This window comes from Aedes aegypti, chromosome 2 (assembly GCF_002204515.2).
Source record: "Aedes aegypti strain LVP_AGWG chromosome 2, AaegL5.0 Primary Assembly, whole genome shotgun sequence".
Lineage (NCBI taxonomy): Eukaryota > Metazoa > Arthropoda > Insecta > Diptera > Culicidae > Aedes > Aedes aegypti.
The window spans coordinates 58,528,331-58,549,743 of NC_035108.1; the positions used below are offsets into that span (position 1 = coordinate 58,528,331).

The 21,413-nt window shown below is 39.1% G+C and overlaps 1 protein-coding gene across 2 annotated transcripts in view; it reads right to left on the reverse strand.

Annotated features, from left to right (window-relative positions):
• Positions 1–675: 675 nt before the first annotated feature.
• Positions 676–21,413, reverse strand: part of LOC5568127 (E3 ubiquitin-protein ligase RNF185) — a 42,271-nt gene continuing 21,533 nt past the window's right edge. For both annotated transcript variants that reach the window (XM_021840935.1, XM_001651987.2), the window contains exons 2-3: positions 9,587–10,050; positions 676–1,638 (exon numbers count right to left, since the gene is read on the reverse strand). In XM_021840935.1, coding sequence (XP_021696627.1) covers positions 1,371–1,638; positions 9,587–10,035 — 717 coding nt within the window. In that variant the 5' untranslated portion in view covers positions 10,036–10,050 and the 3' untranslated portion in view covers positions 676–1,370. The remainder of the gene's footprint in view (positions 1,639–9,586; positions 10,051–21,413) is intronic.

Here is a 21,413-nt window from a genome sequence, read left to right on the forward strand (position 1 = left end):
ATGTCAAATGATTTGATTGATCCTATAAATAACCATTTTTGGGTCCCCGGGATGGCTCAAATTTATGATAAAGTGCACAATTTGTATCTTAACATCTATGTCAAGCTTATCGGAACGCATTTTAGTGAACTATTATGTTCGATCTATACTTTTAGAGTTTTGAAACGGTTCAATACCTAACAAATCTAGAGCCGGTTTTTCAGGACATTAAGCCCTAGTGGCCGCATCTGGTGCACTCTAAATGGTGCAAAACCATTCATTTATAATATTGAATATCAGATCTTAATGATTCATGCAAAATAAAATGAATGCCATTGGATATAAATAAAGATAACTTGTTACGTCCCAAAAAATCGCATTTTTCTACCCGACTTGACCCAGTGACCCAACGTGATAACTCCGGCTACAGGAGCATTCCCGAGTTCCTTTGGCCATTTCTAGAAACTAGATATGGCCCACATATACTGACAAAAAATTATTTGAATCCGTTAAATGTTCGCTGAGCGGTGAGAGTTTTAGTTTTTTTGCTTACACTCAGGCCTATACGGGTTAAGGATTCTGTTAGATGTACTTCTAAGAATTCCTTCTAGGCATTTCCAGAGAAACCTCACGCAGATGCATAAAATTCACAAAAAATCATAAGGATTTTGTCATCGTAAGTGACTCCGCACGCAGTTTTTGCTTTTTCAAATATTGATTGCATTTTATTATTTTTTCCTTAAATATACGATAATATAAATCGCCCACAAATCACTTTCAAATAAATTATACAAACTCTTTGCTCTTTCTTTCTCTTCCGGACTAATCCGTGTTGCTTTGCATCGAGCAAACTTATTTTCTGTAAAATCAGTTCCGCTTACAGACGACGACTTTCGATATTGACAGGCGATAAGTTCCGCTTTGAAAAATAAAATATAAAATGTTGCAACAAAACGGAACAAGTGTCCTATACGATAAGAAGCAATTAGGTAGTTAAAACAACAGGAGTAAAATAAAAACGGTTTGAAAAAGATGGATAAGCTACTTATGAAAGACTAATGCATTCTAATGCCAATCAAACATCGGTCACAGTTTTTGTTCTCCTCTACGATAGTGATAAGTTTTGTATTACACATTAACTGTAGTTTGCTAATTTTGAAGGTAGAATTTTGGTCTCAACACTAAATTGAGCTTCTTCGGCTTGCGCTCCACACAAATTTTCCTCAAGCATGTAAAAAGACATAACATTTATTTTATATCACAAATCGACCATCAACCCAAAGACCGTTCCCACAAAAAGAGGGGGCGGCTCCGTCCACACAGCATTCCCTTCCATACCTACCGAGCGGTGATGAGACGATATCACGACACACGACTAGCAAGCAGCACGATTAGGCCAGAATGAGCCAGGCCATGAAGATGAGCGCCACGTAGAGGAAAATCTGCGATAGAAACTGATCCTCGTCGTACTCGCGGGTGTTTTCGTGCGGTGGATTGCCCCGGAACTCGCCAAAGTTGAGTGTCGACGTGAAGAACCCGAACGGAAACGCGCCGATGCCGAACGACATGTGGAAACCGCCGTCACCGGTGAAGCCCTGGAATCCTTGGGGTTGTTCTGGTTCGGTTCGCTGGCCGGCCGGTCGTGGCGGGACGGTTTTTCTGTTGGGAAGGAAAAGGAAATTACAAATGCATGTTAATAATAGTGTTAATACATTGTAGGATTTCTGAAGGAATCCCTGAAAATCACCTGCGATAAAATTACAAAGAAATTATTCAAAATCTTAGAAATAGACTGCAAGAGTTATTCCTGCACGAATTCCAGGTGAAATTCCTAGTGAAATTTTTGGACAAATCTGTTAAGGCTAAGTTGACCGTCATTTGTTTTGTCAGCCATGTTGGTTTTACAATTCGCAAAAAAAAATTGTTGGCGTCTTCTGAAGAATTTCTGGAGAGATAATTCCTTGACGAAATCATGTGTGATTTTTCAGAGCAACCCATTGAACTGCTGAAGGCTTTATTGGAGCGATTTATGTAGGAATTCTTTATACCTCATGATATCGCTGGAGAAATTTACGGATGAAACTCTATGAAAATCGCTGGAGGAAATTCCGGAAGGATTCTCAATAAAATCATTGGATATTATTCCTAATTCACGTAGCTTTCTTTCGATGAGTCAATAAGGGAATCCCTGATGAACCTGTGGTGGAGATGCGTAGGAAGAAATAAAAATTTCTTCACGCAATAGAAAACATATGATAGTTCTAGAAATCTCTAAAACAAAACTTCTGCGGGGTTTATATAAGAATCCGGATATTGCAGAAGGATTTTTTATATGGAAATTTCAGATTTTATATAACTTTAAGGATTTATAGTAAAATTTTTATACAATTCAGCATAGTAAACATGGAATGGCTCCAATATGTATAACTAACTGCGTTTCGCTAAGAGCTTTGATGCCGAATTAAAGTTCTACTATAACAAGGCTGTCAAGGATAAGTGCTGAACTCTGAAACTTCATCAAATAATCGAGACACAGGAGCAGTAGGAAAAGTTTTTTAGTGGTTAAGCACGCCTAACGTGAGTCCCACACCGTGCCAATACACAACAGGACAGGCTTTTCAAGCTTTTTTGTACCCTACTACCGTGAAGGCCCCATACTCTGCGCACTTAAGGCTTTCCAATTTCCAAACAGCTGTAATTAATTGAAAACAAAACACAATGTTCTGAAATTTTGGAAGCAAATACTTATTGATCTTATGTATAAGGAAAAAATATAAAAGCTTCACTAAGTAATGATTTTTATTGCAAATTTTTAATTTTTCTCAAGGGTGTCCGTGTTCCTAACTCTGCGCACTGATTTTTGCAATGCTCCTTATTCTGCGCATTTAGGTTCCTAACTCTGCGCACTCGATAAATTCTTTATAACAGTTTAAGTATTATACTAAAATCATTACTAACATTTAAACTCCGAATTAATCTTCATTTTCTTGCTTTATACGGCTTTACGTCCCCAGTGGAGCGTGGAATGTCTCTAACACAAATTTACTAAGTGAAGTGAATTTTATCTATAATTCAATTGAAAGCCATTGAGTGCACTCTCAAAACAATCGAAATCATCATATGTTTTCCAAAACATCTATTTAACTTAGTTTTCTAAAATCTAAACCAACGATTAACGATCAACGCTCAGTCATCGTAATCATCATCATCATCAAAACTTCAAAAGCAGTTTTTCTGTTAAAACTAAAAATTATTCGATGAAAATGTGTTCACTGCGTTCCGGTTGGAGAAAAGAATACAGTGAACACATTTTCCCGTAAATTTTCTTGATATTGAACGAAAAAACTGCTTTTGAAAATTCCAAAATCAATGACGGATCCTGCTCCCTTAAACCTCGATGTTCCATTACTCGATATTGACTCATGAAACTATACAAAAAATCAAAATTATTTTTTTGCATGGTTAGGGAGCTTTAAAAAATTACGTCCATCGTTCATTAGGTACTGTAAAATCGCGACAGGGGATTGAGGAGACGGAGTGTAGAAATCCTTAAAATATGATGGACGTCATTTTTTAATCTTCCCTTACTATGATGGTCCCCACAAACAATTTTCCAAAGCATTTCTATTCCAAATCTCGATGGTGTCGACAAGTCAATGGTTCCCTTCAATATCGACATCTGGAGGGTTCATTGTATGTTGAAAATAACGTTTTATACCTGTTGCGCATAGTAAGGAACATAGTTGAAAAATGGTTCCTTACTATGCGCACTTAAGAAGAATAAGAAAATGAAGAGAAAATAAGTTGCACTTCACCAGTGATGACTGCTCGATAAATAAACTAGTGACTACGTACTAAAAATATGAAATATATTCTCTTTAATTTGCTTAAAATTACTTAAGTGATGAGGTACTCCCTTAGCATTTTTGCTAACGGGAGGTCAATTTGGACGTTTTTCAATATTTTTAAAGCTATTTTATTTTTTATTTAAGTTATAAACGTAAATTTTTCAAGAAAATTCTTCGCGTACTTTTTTATTACTATTGTAGCAATATTTGCAAAATAAATTTTGAACAAAATTGTAAGTATTTTACCAGATTTTGGTGGATTTTGGTGAAAGTGCGCACAATTAGGAGCTGCGCAGAGTTAGGGGCCTTCACGGTATAAAAAAACAAGTTGCGGTTGAGATTATGACTTTTTACAGATTACAACCGGTTTAGTTGGTTGGTAAATGGCTGGGCATGGCGTACCATTGGTACCTCGCGTACCTGAAGGAATAAAATAGACCCCTTTGTGCGGTCCTTAGCCTCTTGCCCAGCAACTCCTATCCCTACCTCCTCGCGGTACTGGCCGGGGTACGAGTAACCTTAGGGAAGATCGGGTAACCAACCCCCGGTGGGAACTTTGGTCGTATGCTGACAGGGAAGGGGGGGTTTGCTTTTGCTTTTGCTTCTGCAAACCTTGAGCGTCTGTAATCCATGTTAGGAGCGGCTCACAACAGCGTCTGTTCCCCATGTCAGGGGCGGCTGATCATCGTCCGAGTGGCAGAGAAGGACTCTAAGCTAAACTGCGCACTATGGTCCTCCGAACATTTAGGGGGAATGGTCCTCCGGAAATCTAGGGGGTTGGTGTCAGGCCCTGCAAGCCAGCCGTAAAAAAATCAAGCAACGAATAATCAACGAGAGAATACGAACCGGGACAATCGGCGAAGACCACAGCGACGTAAAGGGACTAGCGATTGGAAGCTCGGTACGTGGAACTGTAAATCTCTTAACTTCATCGGGAGCACACGCATACTCGCCGACGTGCTGAAGGACCGTGGATTCGGCATCGTAGCGTTGCAGGAAGTGTGTTGGAAGGGATCAATGGTGCGAACGTTTAGAGGTAACCATACCATCTACCAGAGCTGCGGCAATACACATGAGCTGGGAACAGCTTTTATAGTGATGGGTGATATGCAGAGGCGCGTGATCGGGTGGTGGCCGATCAATGAGAGAATGTGCAAGTTGAGGATCAAAGGCCAGTTCTTCAACTTCAGCATAATAAACGTGCACAGCCCTCACTCCGGAAGCACTGATGATGATAAAGACGCTTTTTACGCGCAGCTTGAACGCGAGTACGACAGCTGCCCAAGCCACGACGTCAAAATCATCATAGGAGATCTAAACGCTCAGGTTGGCCAGGAGGAGGAATTCAGACCGACGATTGGAAAGTTCAGCGCCCACCGGCTGACTAACGAAAACGGCCTACGACTAATTGATTTTGCCGCCTCCAAGAATATGGCCATTCGTAGCACCTACTTCCAGCACAGCCTTCCGTACCGATACACCTGGATATCACCACAGCAGACAGAATCGCAAATCGACCACGTTCTGATTGATGGTCGGCACTTCTCCGACATTATCGACGTCAGGACCTATCGTGGCGCTAACATCGACTCTGACCCAAGGGGTGGATCACTTGTTCAGTGCACATCAAATGTACATCCATTTGCATTAAATGCATTTTTTCAGCGTATGCATCAACTTAGCTTTGGCTTTAACAGCACCACCGTATCAACGAGTCATTCTATAGCAACGCGTATGTGTTTGTTACGATTGTTTTTGAATGGTTTGTTCTTATTGATCCAATCCTCTTGCTAATTATTTTACATTTCAGGTAATCTAAAAAAGAATTCCACTGGATCTCCGAATTATTGTGTTAAGCAATATTTTTAAAGCCTGCGTTGCCCTGCGTTCATATGGAAAACGAAACTACTTGCTAGCTGGACTAGATACAATCTCCTCTAGAAGCCCGCTGTCTGCAACGTTCTTTCCTACTGAATAAAAACCGCTTCTACATCACTGCCAACACTTTTATTTGATTTGGCGGATCTGCATCGAGCTGTAGAACTCACATTTAGTTGTAGGGTAGATGTACCAATAGTGGAGGTACTTAGCGCGATTGAACTTCATTTAACCACCTTAATTCAAGAAGCGCAATTAATGCACATGTTGATGTTGGAACGGGAAGTAACGACCATTGACTTGATGAGACAAATGATTTCATCGCAGTAATCCACGGCATGTCAGTGAAAAATAATACCTCCACTATTGGTACGCTGTTCCTTTAGTTGCGGTATTTTTTTTAATTTGTGTTCCTATAGTTGTGATATCCGTTGTTTTCTTATGGGATCCTCCACTATAGGAACACTTTACCGCAACTATTGGTACAAGCAAGAACAGTTTTAGCAAATTTAGTGATTTTTCATCAGTTTTCAAGCAATTTGGACGCTCTTTTCAACTATTTCGTGTATAAACAAGCCAATACGTCGATTGGCAGTGTCGGTTCTGTGGCTAATGGAATAAAATCAGTGAAAACGGCACTACCGCAACTATAGGAACACCCACAACTAAGGGAACACTTACCCTATGGAAAAGAACAAGACATTAAATTATAAATTTTTGACCAAATAATTTGTTTTATTTGATTTGCAAATGATTGAATTTTATACACAGTTCTTTGTAATCTCTCCGTACCGTACATTGTCTGTAAATACCTTCATATATTTTTTCAATCATCTACGGATTCAAGTCCATGGAGATATTGGACGTGCGGTCAGTGGAAAAGACCCTTGACTGGAATACGTGTATGGTCAACCATCAGATTGACAAAAGATACTGGGTCTTCATGGTCACTAGAATGGGCCAATAGAGATTCCGATCCAAAAGAATTACTGCCGCTGTCATTGCCTAGATAAGCGGTGCGAAAAGTTCCTAGACCGAGTGAACTTAATTCGCCCCTAGGTAGGTCAGTGAAGCAATTCCACTATTCTGGGTATATTTTCTCTCTCGTTTAGCACCAATCTGCATTCACGGTAAATATTCCTCTTAATGGAAATTAATGCACCATGTCCAATTCCAAAACCAAAACATATAGTGATCTCGTAAGTCAACATGGTCAACATGGATCTGAAATGAGGCATCGGTGTTATTAAGGAATCTATTTTGCATTCATTTTTAACTGTCCGCAATAAGATTAAGATCGTCATTTGAAATCTTTTACCCAAATTCCGACAATCAGGATGTGGTACAAAACCTAGCATTTGTTGATGAGGTAGCAGCTCTTCTTGAGTTTCTGGAATGACAAATTTGACACTTTGGCAAAAACAGTAGCCAAACGTTCGAGCAAGCCATGATTTGCAAATTTGCTGGCAGTGCATGCATTTAAATGCATCAAATATTCTCGATATATCAGATGCATCCAGAGTGATCCACCCCTTGCTCTGACCACTATCTGGTGATGGTCAAACTGCGCCCAAAACTCTCCGTCGTTAACAACGTACGGTACCGACGGCCGCCCCGGTATGACCTAGAGCGGCTCAAGCAACCGAATGTCGCAGCGGCATACGCACAGCAACTCGAGGCTGCATTACCGGAAGAGGGTGAGCTGGACGAAGCCCCTCTTGAGGACTGCTGGAGAATAGTAAAAGCAGCCATCAAAGATGCAGCTGAGAGCAACGTCGGGTACGTGGGACGGAGTCGACGGAACGATTGGTTCGACGATGAGTGCCTGGAGGTTTTGAAGGAGAAGAATGCAGCGCGGGCGGTCATGCTGCAGCAAGGGACCCGGCAGAACGTGGAACGCTATAAACGGAAACGGCAACAGCAGACCCGCCTCTTTCGGGAGAAAAAACGCCGCCTGGAGGAGACGGAGTGCGAGGAGATGGAACAGCTGTGCCGGTCTCAGGAAACGCGTAGGTTCTATCAGAAGCTCAACGCATCCCGCAACGGCTTCGTGCCGCGAGCCGAGATGTGCAGGGATAAGGATGGGAGCATTCTGAAGGACGAGCGTGAGGTGATCGAAAGGTGGAAGCAGCACTTCGACGAGCACCTGAATGGTGCTGAGAGCACAGGCAATGAAGGACGGGACAACGGAGGAAATGCCTTCGTCAGTACTGCGGAAGATGGGAACCAACCAGCCCCCACTTTGAGGGAGGTTAAGGATGCCATTCACCAGCTCAAGAACAATAAAGCTGCTGGTAAGGATGGTATCGGAGCTGAACTCATAAAGATGGGTCCGGAAAGGCTGGCCATTTGTCTGCACCGGCTGATAGGCACAATCTGGGAAACAGAACAGCTACCGGAGGAGTGGAAGGAAGGGGTAATCTGCCCCATCTACAAGAAAGGCGACAAGTTAGACTGTGAGAACTTTCGAGCGATCACCATTCTAAATGCGGCCTACAAAGTATTATCCCAGATCATCTTCCGTCGTTTGTCACCCGTAGTAAACGAGTTCGTGGGAAGTTATCAAGCCGGCTTCGTTGACGGCCGATCGACAACGGACCAGATCTTTACTGTACGGCAAATCCTCCAAAAATGTCGTGAATACCAGGTTCCAACGCATCACCTTTTCATCGATTTCAAGGCGGCATACGACAGTATCGACCGCGTAGAGCTATGGAAAATCATGGACGAGAACAGCTTTCTCGGGAAGCTCACGAGACTGATAAGAGCGACGATGGAAGGTGTGCAAAATTGTGTGAAGGTTTCAGGCGAACACTCCAGTTCGTTTGGATTCCACCGGGGACTACGACAAGGTGATGGACTTTCGTGCCTGTTGTTCAATATTGCGCTAGAAGGTGTTATGCGGAGAGCCGGGCTTAACAGCCGGGGTACGATTTTCACGAGATCCAGTCAATTTGTTTGCTTCGCGGATGATATGGACATCGTCGGCCGAACATTTGAAAAGGTGGCAGACCTGTACACCCGCCTGAAACGCGAGGCAGCAAAAGTGGGACTGGTGGTGAATGCGGCCAAGACAAAGTACATGCTAGCTGGTGGGGCCGAGCGCGACAGGGCTTGCCTAGGTAGCAGTGTTACGATAGACGGGGATACGTTCGAGGTGGTCAACGAGTTCGTCTACCTTGGATCCTTGCTGACGGCTGACAATAACGTTAGCCGTGAAATACGGAGGCGCATCATCAGTGGAAGTCGGGCCTACTATGGCCTCCAGAAGAAGCTGCGGTCAAAAAAGATTCACGCCCGCACCAAATGTACCATGTACAAAACGCTCATAAGGCCGGTAGTCCTCTACGGGCATGAAACGTGGACGATGCTCGAGGAGGACCTGCAAGCACTTGGCGTCTTCGAACGTCGGGTGCTTAGGACGATCTTCGGCGGTGTGCAGGAGAACGGTGTGTGGCGGCGAAGGATGAACCACGAGCTCGCCCAACTCTACGGCGAACCCAGTATCCAGAAGGTGGCCAAAGCTGGAAGGATACAATGGGCAGGGCATGTTGCAAGAATGCCGGACAGCAACCCTGCAAAGATGGTGTTCGCTTCGGATCCGGTTGGTACAAGAAGGCGTGGAGCGCAGCGAGCTAGGTGGGCGGATCAAGTGCGTATCGATTTGGCGAGCGTGGGGCAGAACCGAGGATGGAGAGATGCGGCCACGAACCGAGTATTGTGGCGTGAAATTGTTGATTCAGTGTTATCTGTGTAGATGTTAACTAAATAAATGAAATGAATGAACCGGTTTAGTTAGGCCTCGGAATTCTTCACATGTTAATGTCCAGGCATACTAGTTACAATTCATCTCCACTGCAAAAAAAAATGTATCAACTCACCTGGGATCTTCCTTGCTTCCGCCTCGCCCATACAGTGGAATGACTTTCTCCTTGCTGATGGACGATTTGCACACCGGGCACGTATTCCGGTAGCCGTTCATCCACTGGTGTATGCACGGCCAGCAAAACAGGTGCCCACACATGCTGACGACCGCGTCCTTGGCCGTGTCCAGGCAGATGTTGCACTCGAACACCGAGTCGTCCTTCTTCTCCTCGCCGCCGTCTTCCGTGGCATCCTCGAGATTGATTTTGGACTTGCCGGTGGGGCTCGTGTCGGAACTGCCCGTATCCGATTCCTGCTGGTTTGTGGTGGTCGTAGCGTCGGCACTGGATGATGTGACGTCCGAGTACAGATTGGCGGTGGATTGCTGCGAGGTGGATGCCGAATTCAGATCTTCCAAACTGGGAGCCGAGGGCTGCGGTGGAGCGCTCTCGACGGTCGATGCCATGGCTGTGTGAATTTCCTGCGATAAACAGAGAGAACAAACGTAAATATTACTTAGAGTTACATGATTATACAGTACTGGACAGAATAAAGTACGCATTGGCCGTTTTTTCATACAAAATGATCAAGTTTGGAGTCTTATATCTCGGTTTCTAGTTGTCCGATTGACCTGAAATTTTCACCGCAGCTTGAAAGTAATCTCAAATTTGCTAGGCTAGAAATTTATAGTTTTTCATTAACGAACTTTTAAGTTATCGCAAATCTCAAATTTTGATAAAAATGACAAAATTTTAAAGTAAAAATAATTTTTAAATGAAAATACTTAGAGCAATATGTCCTTCTGCAAAAATGTACATTTTGATAAGACACACAAGTTTTCAGAACATAATTTTTCGGTGAAACTGATTGTTTTCAAAATATTTTCAAAATTTAATTTTGCAATTTTTTGCAAATTGAGAGATTTTCAATAATTTAAAAGATGGTGTTTCAAATGCAGTGATATTTTAATTGAGTAAAATCTATGTTATATCTAGGCTGTGGTGAAAATTTCGGATCAATCGGACCACTAAAAGCTGAGATTCAGATCTCCAAACATGACCATTTTGTATGGAAAAACGGCCAATGCGTACTTTATTCTGTCCAGTACTGTATACTATTAAAATTGTAATCGTTTCTGTAATGAATCCAAATGAATTTTTTAAATGCTTTTCATTGGAAAGTTCTTTTTGGTATAGTTAAGAGGCCGATATGAGAATTTTAGGATTTTATAGTACTAATGAATTATATAGAATGTCGGATGTTGAAACAACAAATATCGAAAAAATATTAACAATTTTAGACAAAATTGATGCAATCTTCTATTGCGACGATAAGTTTTTTTTTTTTTTTTTTTTTTTTTTTTTTTTTTTTTTTTTTTTTTTTTTTTTTTTTTTTTTTTTTTTTTTTTTTTTTTTTTTTAAATTTCTTTATTAGTATCATTCCAAATATTACATTCATTTCTTATATCTAGGTGTTCTGTGTTATTTGACAACACTATCATCCTAATTTGGTAAAACAAATTTAAGATTTAATTAACATTTTGTTAACAACATATTACATTTCATTTGCCGTAGCAGTTCAGTTTTTTTTTTTACAGGTGAGTATCACCTGCTTATAAGAGAAAAAAAAAAGTTTTTAATATACTTAACCTAACTTAACCTAAACATATAACGCATTAATCGTGGCAATAGAAGATTGTAACGATTTTTGCCTGAAATTATTAATTATTTTATTTGACATTTGTTCCAATGTTTCAACATTGGATATTCTATGTAACTCATTGGTACTATACCAGGGAGGAAGCCTCAGAATCATTTTCAAAATTTTATTTTGAATTCTCTGCAGAGCTTTCTTCCTGGTATTACAACAGCTAGTCCATATTGGTACAGCATACAACATGGCTGGCCTGAAAATTTGTTTGAATATCAACAGCTTGTTCTTAAGACAAAGTTTTGATTTTCTATTAATAAGGGGATAGAGACATTTTACATATTTATTACATTTGGCTTGAATGCCCTCAATGTGATTTTTGAAAGTTAAATTCTTATCTAGCATGAGCCCTAGATACTTAACTTCATCTGACCAATTTATTGGAACCCCTCTCATCGTGACAACATGTCTACTTGAAGGTTTCAAATAAAGAGCTTTTGGTTTATGTGGGAATATTATTAGTTGAGTTTTGGAAGCATTAGGAGAAATCTTCCATTTTTGTAAGTATGAAGAAAAAATATCCAAACTTTTTTGCAATCGACTACAGATGACACGCAGGCTTCGTCCTTTGGCGGAGAGGCCTGTGTCATCCGCAAACAAAGATTTTTGACATCCCTGAGGTAGCTCAGGTAAGTCAGATGTGAAAATATTGTATAATATTGGTCCCAAAATGCTGCCTTGAGGAACACCAGCTCTTACAGGAAGTCTTTCAGATCTGGAGTTCTGATAATTAACCTGAAGTGTACGATTTGACAGATAACTTTGAATTATTCTAACAATGTATGTTGGAAAATTAAAGTTTTTTTAATTTTACAATCAAACCTTCATGCCAAACACTGTCGAATGCTTTTTCTATGTCTAGAAGAGCAAGACCAGTAGAATAGCCTTCAGATTTGTTGGAACGGATCAAATTTGTTACACGTAAAAGTTGATGAGTGGTCGAATGTCCATGGCGGAATCCGAACTGTTCATTGGCAAAAATTGAATTTTCGTTGATGTGGGCCATCATTCTGTTCAAAATAACCTTTTCAAAAAGTTTACTGATGGAGGAAAGCAAACTGATTGGACGATAGCTAGAAGCTTCTGCAGGATTTTTGTCTGGTTTTAAAATTGGAACAACCTTAGCATTTTTCCATTTGTCAGGAAAATATGCTAATTGAAAACATTTGTTAAATATATCAACTAAAAATGATAAGCTACTTTCTGGAAGTTTCTTGATGAGGATGTAGAAAATTCCATCATCGCCAGGAGCTTTCATGTTTTTGAATTTTTTGATTATAGTTCTCACTTCTTCCAAATCAGTCTCCCAGGCATTTTCGAAAACGTTCTCTTGATTGAGAATATTTTCGAACTCCTGAGTAACTTCATTTTCAATTGGACTAGTAAGTCCTAAATTAAAATTGTGCGCACTTTCAAACTGCATAGCAAGTTTTTGAGCTTTTTCGCAATTAGTTAGTAATAATTTGTTTTCCTCTTTCAATGCCGGTATTGGCTTCTGAGGTTTTTTCAAGATTTTCGATAATTTCCAAAAGGGCTTAGAGCCAGGGTCCAATTGAGAAATTTTATTTTCAAAATTTTTGTTTCTTAATTGAGCAAAACGTTTCTTGATTTCTTTCTGCAAATCCTGCCATATAATTTTCATAGCAGGATCGCGAGTGCGTTGAAATTGCCTTCTCCTCACGTTTTTAAGACGGATCAAGAGTTTAAGATCATCGTCTATAATCACGGATTCAAATTTTACTTCACATTTTGGAATTGCAATGCTCCGGGCTTCAACAATGGAATTTGTTAAAGTTTCAAGAGCATTGTCAATATCAAGTTTAGTTTCTAAAGAAATGTTAACATCAAGATTGGAGTCAACATACGTTTTATATATATTCCAGTCGGCTCGTAAATAATTGAAAGTGGAGCTGATAGGTTTGAGAATCGCTTCTTGGGATATTTGAAATGTAACAGGGACATGATCAGAATCAAAATCAGCATGAGTAATCAGTTGGCTACAAAGATGACTAGAGTCGGTTAAGACCAAATCAATCGTAGATGGATTTCTAGAAGAGGAAAAACATGTTGGGCTATCAGGGTATTGAATTGAGAAATATCCTGAAGAGCACTCATCAAATAAAATTCTGCCGTTGGAATTACTTTGAGAATTATTCCATGACCGATGTTTGGCATTAAAGTCACCAATGACAAAAAATTTTGACTTATTGCGAGTCAATTTTCGCAAGTCAGTTTGGAGCAAATTAACTTGTTGTCCAGAGTATTGAAAAGGCAAATAGGCAGCTATGAAAATATATTTACCAAGCTGTGTTTCAACAGAAACACCTAAAGTTTCAAAAACTTTAGTTTCAAATGATGAAAACAGTTGATGTTTTATACGCCTATGAATGATGATTGCAACTCCCCCACATGCCCCATCAAGTCGATCATTACGATAAACAAAAAAGTTAGGATCTCTTTTGAGTTTAGATCCAGGTTTTAAATACGTTTCGGTAATAACTGCTATATGCACGTTATTAACCGTAAGAAAATTAAACAGCTCGTCCTCTTTACCATTCAGAGAACGAGCATTCCAATTTAAAATATTTAAATTATTATTTGGATCCATTAGAAAAACGTAATCCAATAACAATTTGATTTGTAAATTTTACACCTACTTGGACTGCTTCAGTCATAGTGGTGGCTTTGAACATTGCATCAATCATTAGATTCAATTGTTCAGTTAGAAAATTAAAATCAGAGGCAGACATGTCATGTGATTTCCCATTGGAATTTCCGGTAGACGAAGAAGCGGAGTTACCTGTGGCGGTAGGGTTTTTTCCATTTGATTTGAAACAAGTAGAATGGGTACCCATGGATCGAACAGGGGAGGAGTTCGAATTTCCTGCTACGATATCGGCAAAGGATTTACCATGGGTAGATACATTCGAAATTGAAAGATTCGAACGGCTACCCGACGGATTAAAATTAGTTTGTGAATGAGCATGATTATGATCTTCCTGATGGGTATGATTCATGATCAAGCGATCGTTAACTGAAAAATGAGCATTGTTCGATACTCTACCAGGCAAATTCCGGAAACGACCGTTATCGTAACGGATATTATCTTTCATCTGCCTGGCACGAGCCTCAATGACCTTTTTGCGTGAAGGACAATTCCAAAAATTGGACTTATGGTTAGCCCCGCAATTACAACATATGAATTTGGTGGTATCTTCCTTCACTGGACAGACGTCTTTGGCGTGAGAAGAACCTCCGCAAATCATGCATTTAGCATCCATGCGACAATTTTTTGTACCATGACCCCACTTTTGGCACCGACGGCACTGAGTGGGGTTCTGGTAATTTCCTCCAGGCTGGAAATGTTCCCATGTCACACGGACATCAAACAAAAGTTTTGCTTTTTCTAAAGCTTTAATATTATTTAGTTCTTTTTTGTTAAAGTGAACTAAATAAAATTCTTGAGAAAGCCCTTTCCGAACAATGCCAGATTGGGTTCTCTTTTTCATAATGATTACTTGGACTGGGGAAAATCCAAGTAAATCATTTATTCCATTTTTGATCTCTTCAGGTGATTTATAGTCACTTGAGAGACCTTTCAAGACAACTTTGAACAAACGTTCAGTTTTGTCGTCATAAGTAAAAAATTTGTGCTTCTTCTCTTCAAGATGTTTGAGAAGAAGCTCGCGATCTTTAAGAGTTTCCGGCAAAACGCGACAGTCTCCTTTCTTTGCGATTTGGAAGAAAACCTTGATTCCCCTAATGGAGTTCAAGATCTCCTGCCTAAATCCCCCAAATTCGGAACAACTGACCACGATAGGCGGCACTCTTTGCTTCCTCACTTGAATCAAAGAGCCTGGGCTAGAGGCTGCTTCGATTTGGTGTTCGGAAAATTTGTCTAGAGCATCGAACTGATTGCTCATTTCGATACAATTATTCATTTCACCCTTGGAAGAAAGTTCGCATTCCAGGGAAGCGTCCTTTCTTCCATTCTTGCCACGTGTAGTGACAGTTTAAAAACCCACTTTTTTGGAAGGAAGTAGTGAATTCAGAGATTCACCCTTCCTTTTGTTTGTTGTTGATACCATGTTTAATTAATAAACGAAAGAAGACGTGACCTTCGAAAGGTTTTTTCCCAAGACGGTGTCCAAGAAGGATTACCACCGCTAGCTTTCGCCAACGGGTCCAACGAAAAATCGAAGGCACGGGTCCAAACAAGGATCGTAAAGGGATCAATAGTAGAAAAAATAGTACTGAAAAGTACTGTTTTAGTAGCACTGAAAAGTACCGTTTTTAATTTTAGCACTGAAAAGTACTGTTTTTGTAGCACTGAAAAGTACTGTTTTATTGCTTTAGGTAGTTTTTAAGAAAACTTCCAAGAGCAGAGAGAATTCGTGTACGCACAGCACGAAGGTACGATGCGCACTGCGACGATAAGTGCTTTATATTTATATTGAGGTGTATTTTTTATAACATGTAGACGAATTCCGGCGCGTTTTTTCTTTAAAGAAAAGAAAATTTTCTCGCTGGTGAGTTAATGGAAGAAAATTTCTTCTCTTCGAAGAAATTGTTCGCCGGAATTCACCTACAGGTGAATAAAAATCAGCATTGAAAACTTGCTACGACAAATGATGTATAATATGTTATTAACAAGTTAATAATAGCTTAATATAGTTTCACCATATTAGGAAGATGGTGTTGCCGAACATAACATAGGAATTAAAAAAAGACTTACATGTCTATGTCACGTTACTCGTTAAATGATGGTCAGTAAGTCCAGTTTGACTTTTTTTTTTTCTAATTTTAATATCGCTGCACGCTACATGTAGGTTTGTCCGTAACCGTGCATCCTACACGAACGCGTGATATTTAGTCTAAATGCAATTAGTGCTAATGTGTATACACTCGTTCATTTGAGATTTCTTGCGCGTCCATTCGTGCCTGGTTTACAACATTACGCACCGTATATCTATCCATGCAGTCGATTCGATTCACCAGCAACCACACACAGGCCGGTAAGTTGAATCGATACCTACAATCATCAGCAAGCAAGTTTGTTACGGTTTGAATATCAATGAAGCGCAGCAGAGAAGCGAATGCCCGTTCGATTTATTTTTAAAATTGATAAACACTTCCGCTCGCCGGTCTTCTTGGTATGGTCTTCTTACTGTATGGACAGTGTGACCATTCTAATAGGTGTTCTGCAAATCACACCTTGAAGGAAGGTTGTCTGTCCAAGGGAAGCAATTTGATTCTAAGAAGAGAACAACCCATGCAAATGTGTAGTCAGGTTGGCCATCTAGAGACTCTCTAGAAAGAGACCTGCTATCAGTACTGAACTTGCAGATATAACACTAACAACTTCTCCAGAGATCTTAAAAATTATTCCTAAAATCCTAAATTCTTAAATTTGTTAGATTTTTTCTATTTTATTTAATTACTAGGGAAAGTGTACCAGTTATGGCCATAGTGGTTCCCTATTTGGTCATATGCAAAATTTGGATAACTTTTACATTTTTAATCTTTTTGAATGTTTAAACATCAAGATTTATCCTTAATTATACTGCTAAAACACAAAAGATTTTTCAAAATGTAAAAGCATACAAGATATCACGTATGGCGAAACCACTATGGCCATAACTGGTACACCTACCCTACTTAAAATACTAACATTAATTTACATCTATTCACCTATAGGTGCTCATCTACCCAGAAAATCAAAACTATTCCATGTGGAAAAAGCAGACATAGAGGAAATGTCACTCAAAGTTTAAAATTTGTATTCACTTACCAAATGTTCAAAATCATCTAGTACATTTCTGCATACCTTATCCATTATGCACGATTAACACAGAATACGTATTCTGGTAAGGGGCCCAAATAGCCGTAGCAGTAAACGCGCAGCTATTCGGCAAGACCAAGCTGAGGGTCGTGGGTTCGAATCCCACCGGTCGAGGATCTTTTCGGGTTGGAAATTTTCTCGACTTCCCAGGGCATAGAGTATCTTCGTACCTGCCACACGATATATACATGCAAAAATGGTCATTGGCACAGTAAGCTCTCAGTTAATAACTGTGGAAGTGCTCATAAGAACACTAAGCTGAGAAGCAGGCTCTGTCCCAGTGGGGACGTAATGCCAGAAAGAAGAAGATGACGTATTCTGGTACTGATGAAAAGCACGAAACAGCACTTGAATATAATTTGCAGTTGCTATTGGGAGGAGTTAATGGAAGAATTTCTGGAGGAAGTTTTGAAGGGGTTTCTGAGATTATTTTGGAAGAACTCTGAAAAGTCTGTGTACAAAAATTAGGTTTAATCTGCACATTTCTTAAGAACTCCTAGTGTGATTGTCATAGGAAGTGATGAAATAATCTGGAAAAATGCCTTGAAAAATATTCAGAGAAATTCTTAGGTGAAATTTCAGAGGTAATTTGTGACGACATTGGGGCCATCTTAGCTAAGTGGTTAGAGTCCGCGCCTATAGAGCAAAGCCATGCTGAAGGTGTCTGGGTTTGATTCCCGGCTGGTCCAGGATCTTTTCATAATGAAAATTTCCTTGACTTCCCTGGGCGTAGAGTATAATCGTACTTGCCACACGATATACGAGTGCGAAATGGCAACTTTGGCAAAGATAGAAGATAGAATCCACGCTGCTCCCCTGGCCGTTATCATCAGAAAAAAATCTCCATCAAATCTGTGCTCACCAGTCAATTTCTATAGCTAAGCAGCATGTCTGGGCAACATTTTAAAAAAAATCGTAGGGCCCGTTTTGAAGTTACGCCCTTTTGAATTTATAAGTCCATTAATTCAAAGGAAATCTGAGATATTTGAACGAGTTTTCATTGGCCGTGATTATCAGAATAGATATAATATTAAAATTTGAAACAAAATTGTTTTATATAGTTATTTGTAACTTCTGGGAAAAGTTTTGAATGAGAAGATAGACGAAACTTGGAGTTACGTCTTTTTATAGGCGTAACCATTGAAAACACTAATTTTCAATAGATTAATAAGGCATTCTTTTAAGCAGGCATTCTGTTAAGCATGTTCAAATGTTTTCAATGACACATTGCACTTACATGTCACCAAAGTCTTTCACAATTGATTATTTTTTCAAAGGCTCAAGCGCTGTAAGGCATTACGGAGTAGTTTTCGTGTCATTATTATTATTATTATTTATAAAATATTGTTATGGTCCAACTAGCTACTTTGGTTAGAGTCCGCGGCTACACAGCAAAGACATGCTGGAGGTTATTGGGTTCAATTCTCAGTCGGTCCAGGATCTTTTCATAATGGAAATTTCTTTGACTTCCCTGGGCATAGAGTATGTTCGTACCTGCCACACGATATAGGAATGCGAAAATGGCAGCTTTGCAAAGAAAGCTCTCAGTTAATAACTATGGAGGTGCTCATAAGAACACTACGCTGAGAAGCAGGCTCTGTTCCAGTGAGGACGTAATGCCAATAAGAAGAAGGAGAAGCTACCGGCTATTGCGGCTAATTTTGTACTGCATCAGAACATAAACTTAAATGGCTGAGTAATGCACAATTGGCCAAGTTATAGAACTCTAGACCACTGTCTATACTTTTGTGATCGTTTATAGCATACATTACAACATTGCAATATAAATTTCAAATATCTACAATTTAACCTTTGGGTTTCTTGGTCTTTTCGATTACACAAACACGTAAGAGCTCTGTATAAATACAATATTGAAAGAATTGTATAAATCAATCAATCCATTCTCGTTCTAACACGTGAAGAGAAAGCCTCAGTACTTGAAATATGCTTAAGAAGAGTAAGAAAAATCCGTTATTATTTGGTTTCATTGAATTTAAAATCATAACACTTTCAGAGCTTTATGTTACATGTCTCTCTTGAAAATCAAACTCTCTTGAGAAAGTTCTATACCTTAACTCCGAATTTTATCAACCCGAGTATCATCACCCTGAACGCACTATTACACTGAATGTCCCGAATATATAATTACCTTGCATGACATTGTCCCGTGATAATGGAACTCGAAGAAATGCCATTCTAGAAACTGGAGCTTGCGGAGATGGTCTTCGGGTATCCGGGTAATGAAATTCAAAGTCAAGGGGTATAATTTTGAAAAGATATATAAAATATGGTTAAAACTGAGTTGTTCATGGATTTTACGTAAATTTCAGTTTTGATTACCGGGGAATCGTAAATTGTTCTGTGGCCCTGTTGATAACCTGCTGGTCTACATACCAGAATATGGTTTCAATCCTAAACAAGCTGAAGATTTCCATGTAAGCTTTTATTTGTTTTTAATCGCAGACTGTGCTTGTGAAGTAAAGAGTCACCAGCTGCTGATTCATAACAAACGAAAAAAAAACATATTTTAGGAGCTTCACAGAGTTTTCCAAATTGACAAAGACAAACATTCTAAATTAAGCTCTGTAAATGCTACAATTTTGAACTCCATTAAACAAAATAACAATGGATATTCTTAACTTTGCATTGTTTTCTTCCATTTTGTATCGCTGCTTTCTACCTTGTTAATTTTATTTTATTCCACACACTGCTACCCATAACCGAAAACTTAACTCATAAAGTATTCCTTAACGTATACTTCGCTTTGTACAACAGGTAAAAATCAATTGATTGTAAAATAATCTAAATCGTGAGTGCATGTGTTCACCAAACTAGCCGAAATATTGTGCTACAAGAACTAATTTGGTTACATGATGAAATTAGCTCCGTAATGCCTTAAAACACTTGAGCCTATGGAAAATCAGTTGATTTTAAAATACTTTAGCGGAATATAAGTGCAATGTGCCATTGAAAACAGTTGAATATGCTCAAAGGCATAAAAATGCCTAATTAATCTATTGGAAATTAGTGTTTTCATTGGTTACGCTTTCACAAGGACGTAACTCTGAATTTCATCTATCTTCTCATTCAAAACTCCTCCTAGAAGTTACAAATAACTTTATAAACAAACTTTGATTCAAATTTTAATATTATATCTATTCTGATAATCACGGCAAATGAAAACTCGTTCAAATATCTCAGATTTCCTTTGAATTAGTAGACTTACACATTCAAAGGGGCGTAACTTCAAAACGGGCCCTACGATTAAAAAAAAAATTCCCTGACATGCAGCTTAGCTATAGAAATCGACTGGTGAGCACAGATTTGATGGAGATTTTTTTCTGATAATAATGGTCAGGGGAGCACCGTGGAATCACTAAGCTGAGAAGCAGGCTCTGTCCCTCTGGACGTTAATGCCAAGAAGAAGAAGAAGAAGAAGAAGAAGAAGAAGAAGAAGAAGAAGAAGAAGAAGAAGAAGAAGAAGAAGAAGAAGAAGAAGAAGAAGAAGAAGAAGAAGAAGAAGAAGAAGAAGAAGAAGAAGAAGAAGATTGTAAAGACATCTTTTGATAGATTGGCAAAAAACTTGGAAAGTTTTGTAACGAATTTTTGGCATTGGCAGATTTATTGCAACGTCCGTTTTATGTGCTCTATGAATCCTTTGGATGATTTCTTGTAGGATCATTGCTGTAGATACAGTAATTTCGGGTGAAATTGATCATTTTTCACTGTTTTCTTGGTACGCTTTCTAAAATTTTATCAATACCATACAACTAAATGCAGGAAAACAAGTACGACGGTGAACCTCATTGGCTCATACACCGAAATTTTCTAACAAATGTGATATTAGTGCCAAAAATCAGCTCTAAAATTAAAAATCGTGGAATCCCATTTCGGGGGAAAATTGATCACTTGTCAATGTGATTATTGTTAGTTTTGAAATTAACATTACATACTTAATTTGGGCCTCCTGAATTCAATTATGCTTGCTAAATTCTTAACGAGACAATATTTATGGAAATAATCAATAATTAAATTTCAAGAAGACTGCAAAAAACGCCTAAATGTAGGCAATTTCCAAAGGATTTTTCTACTTTGTAGCAGAAAATCAAATTTTTCAACAAAAGGAGCAAATTGGAAAGAGTTTTGATAGTAAAATCTGATTTGAAGATATATTTTTAGCATCCTCACAAACTTTCAGGTTTACACCATGTCCAACTCCTTGTTTAGAACTAGAAGTTTATGGGTGGCTATCAATTTCACACCAAACTTGATTCTGGAATTTCACATTATTT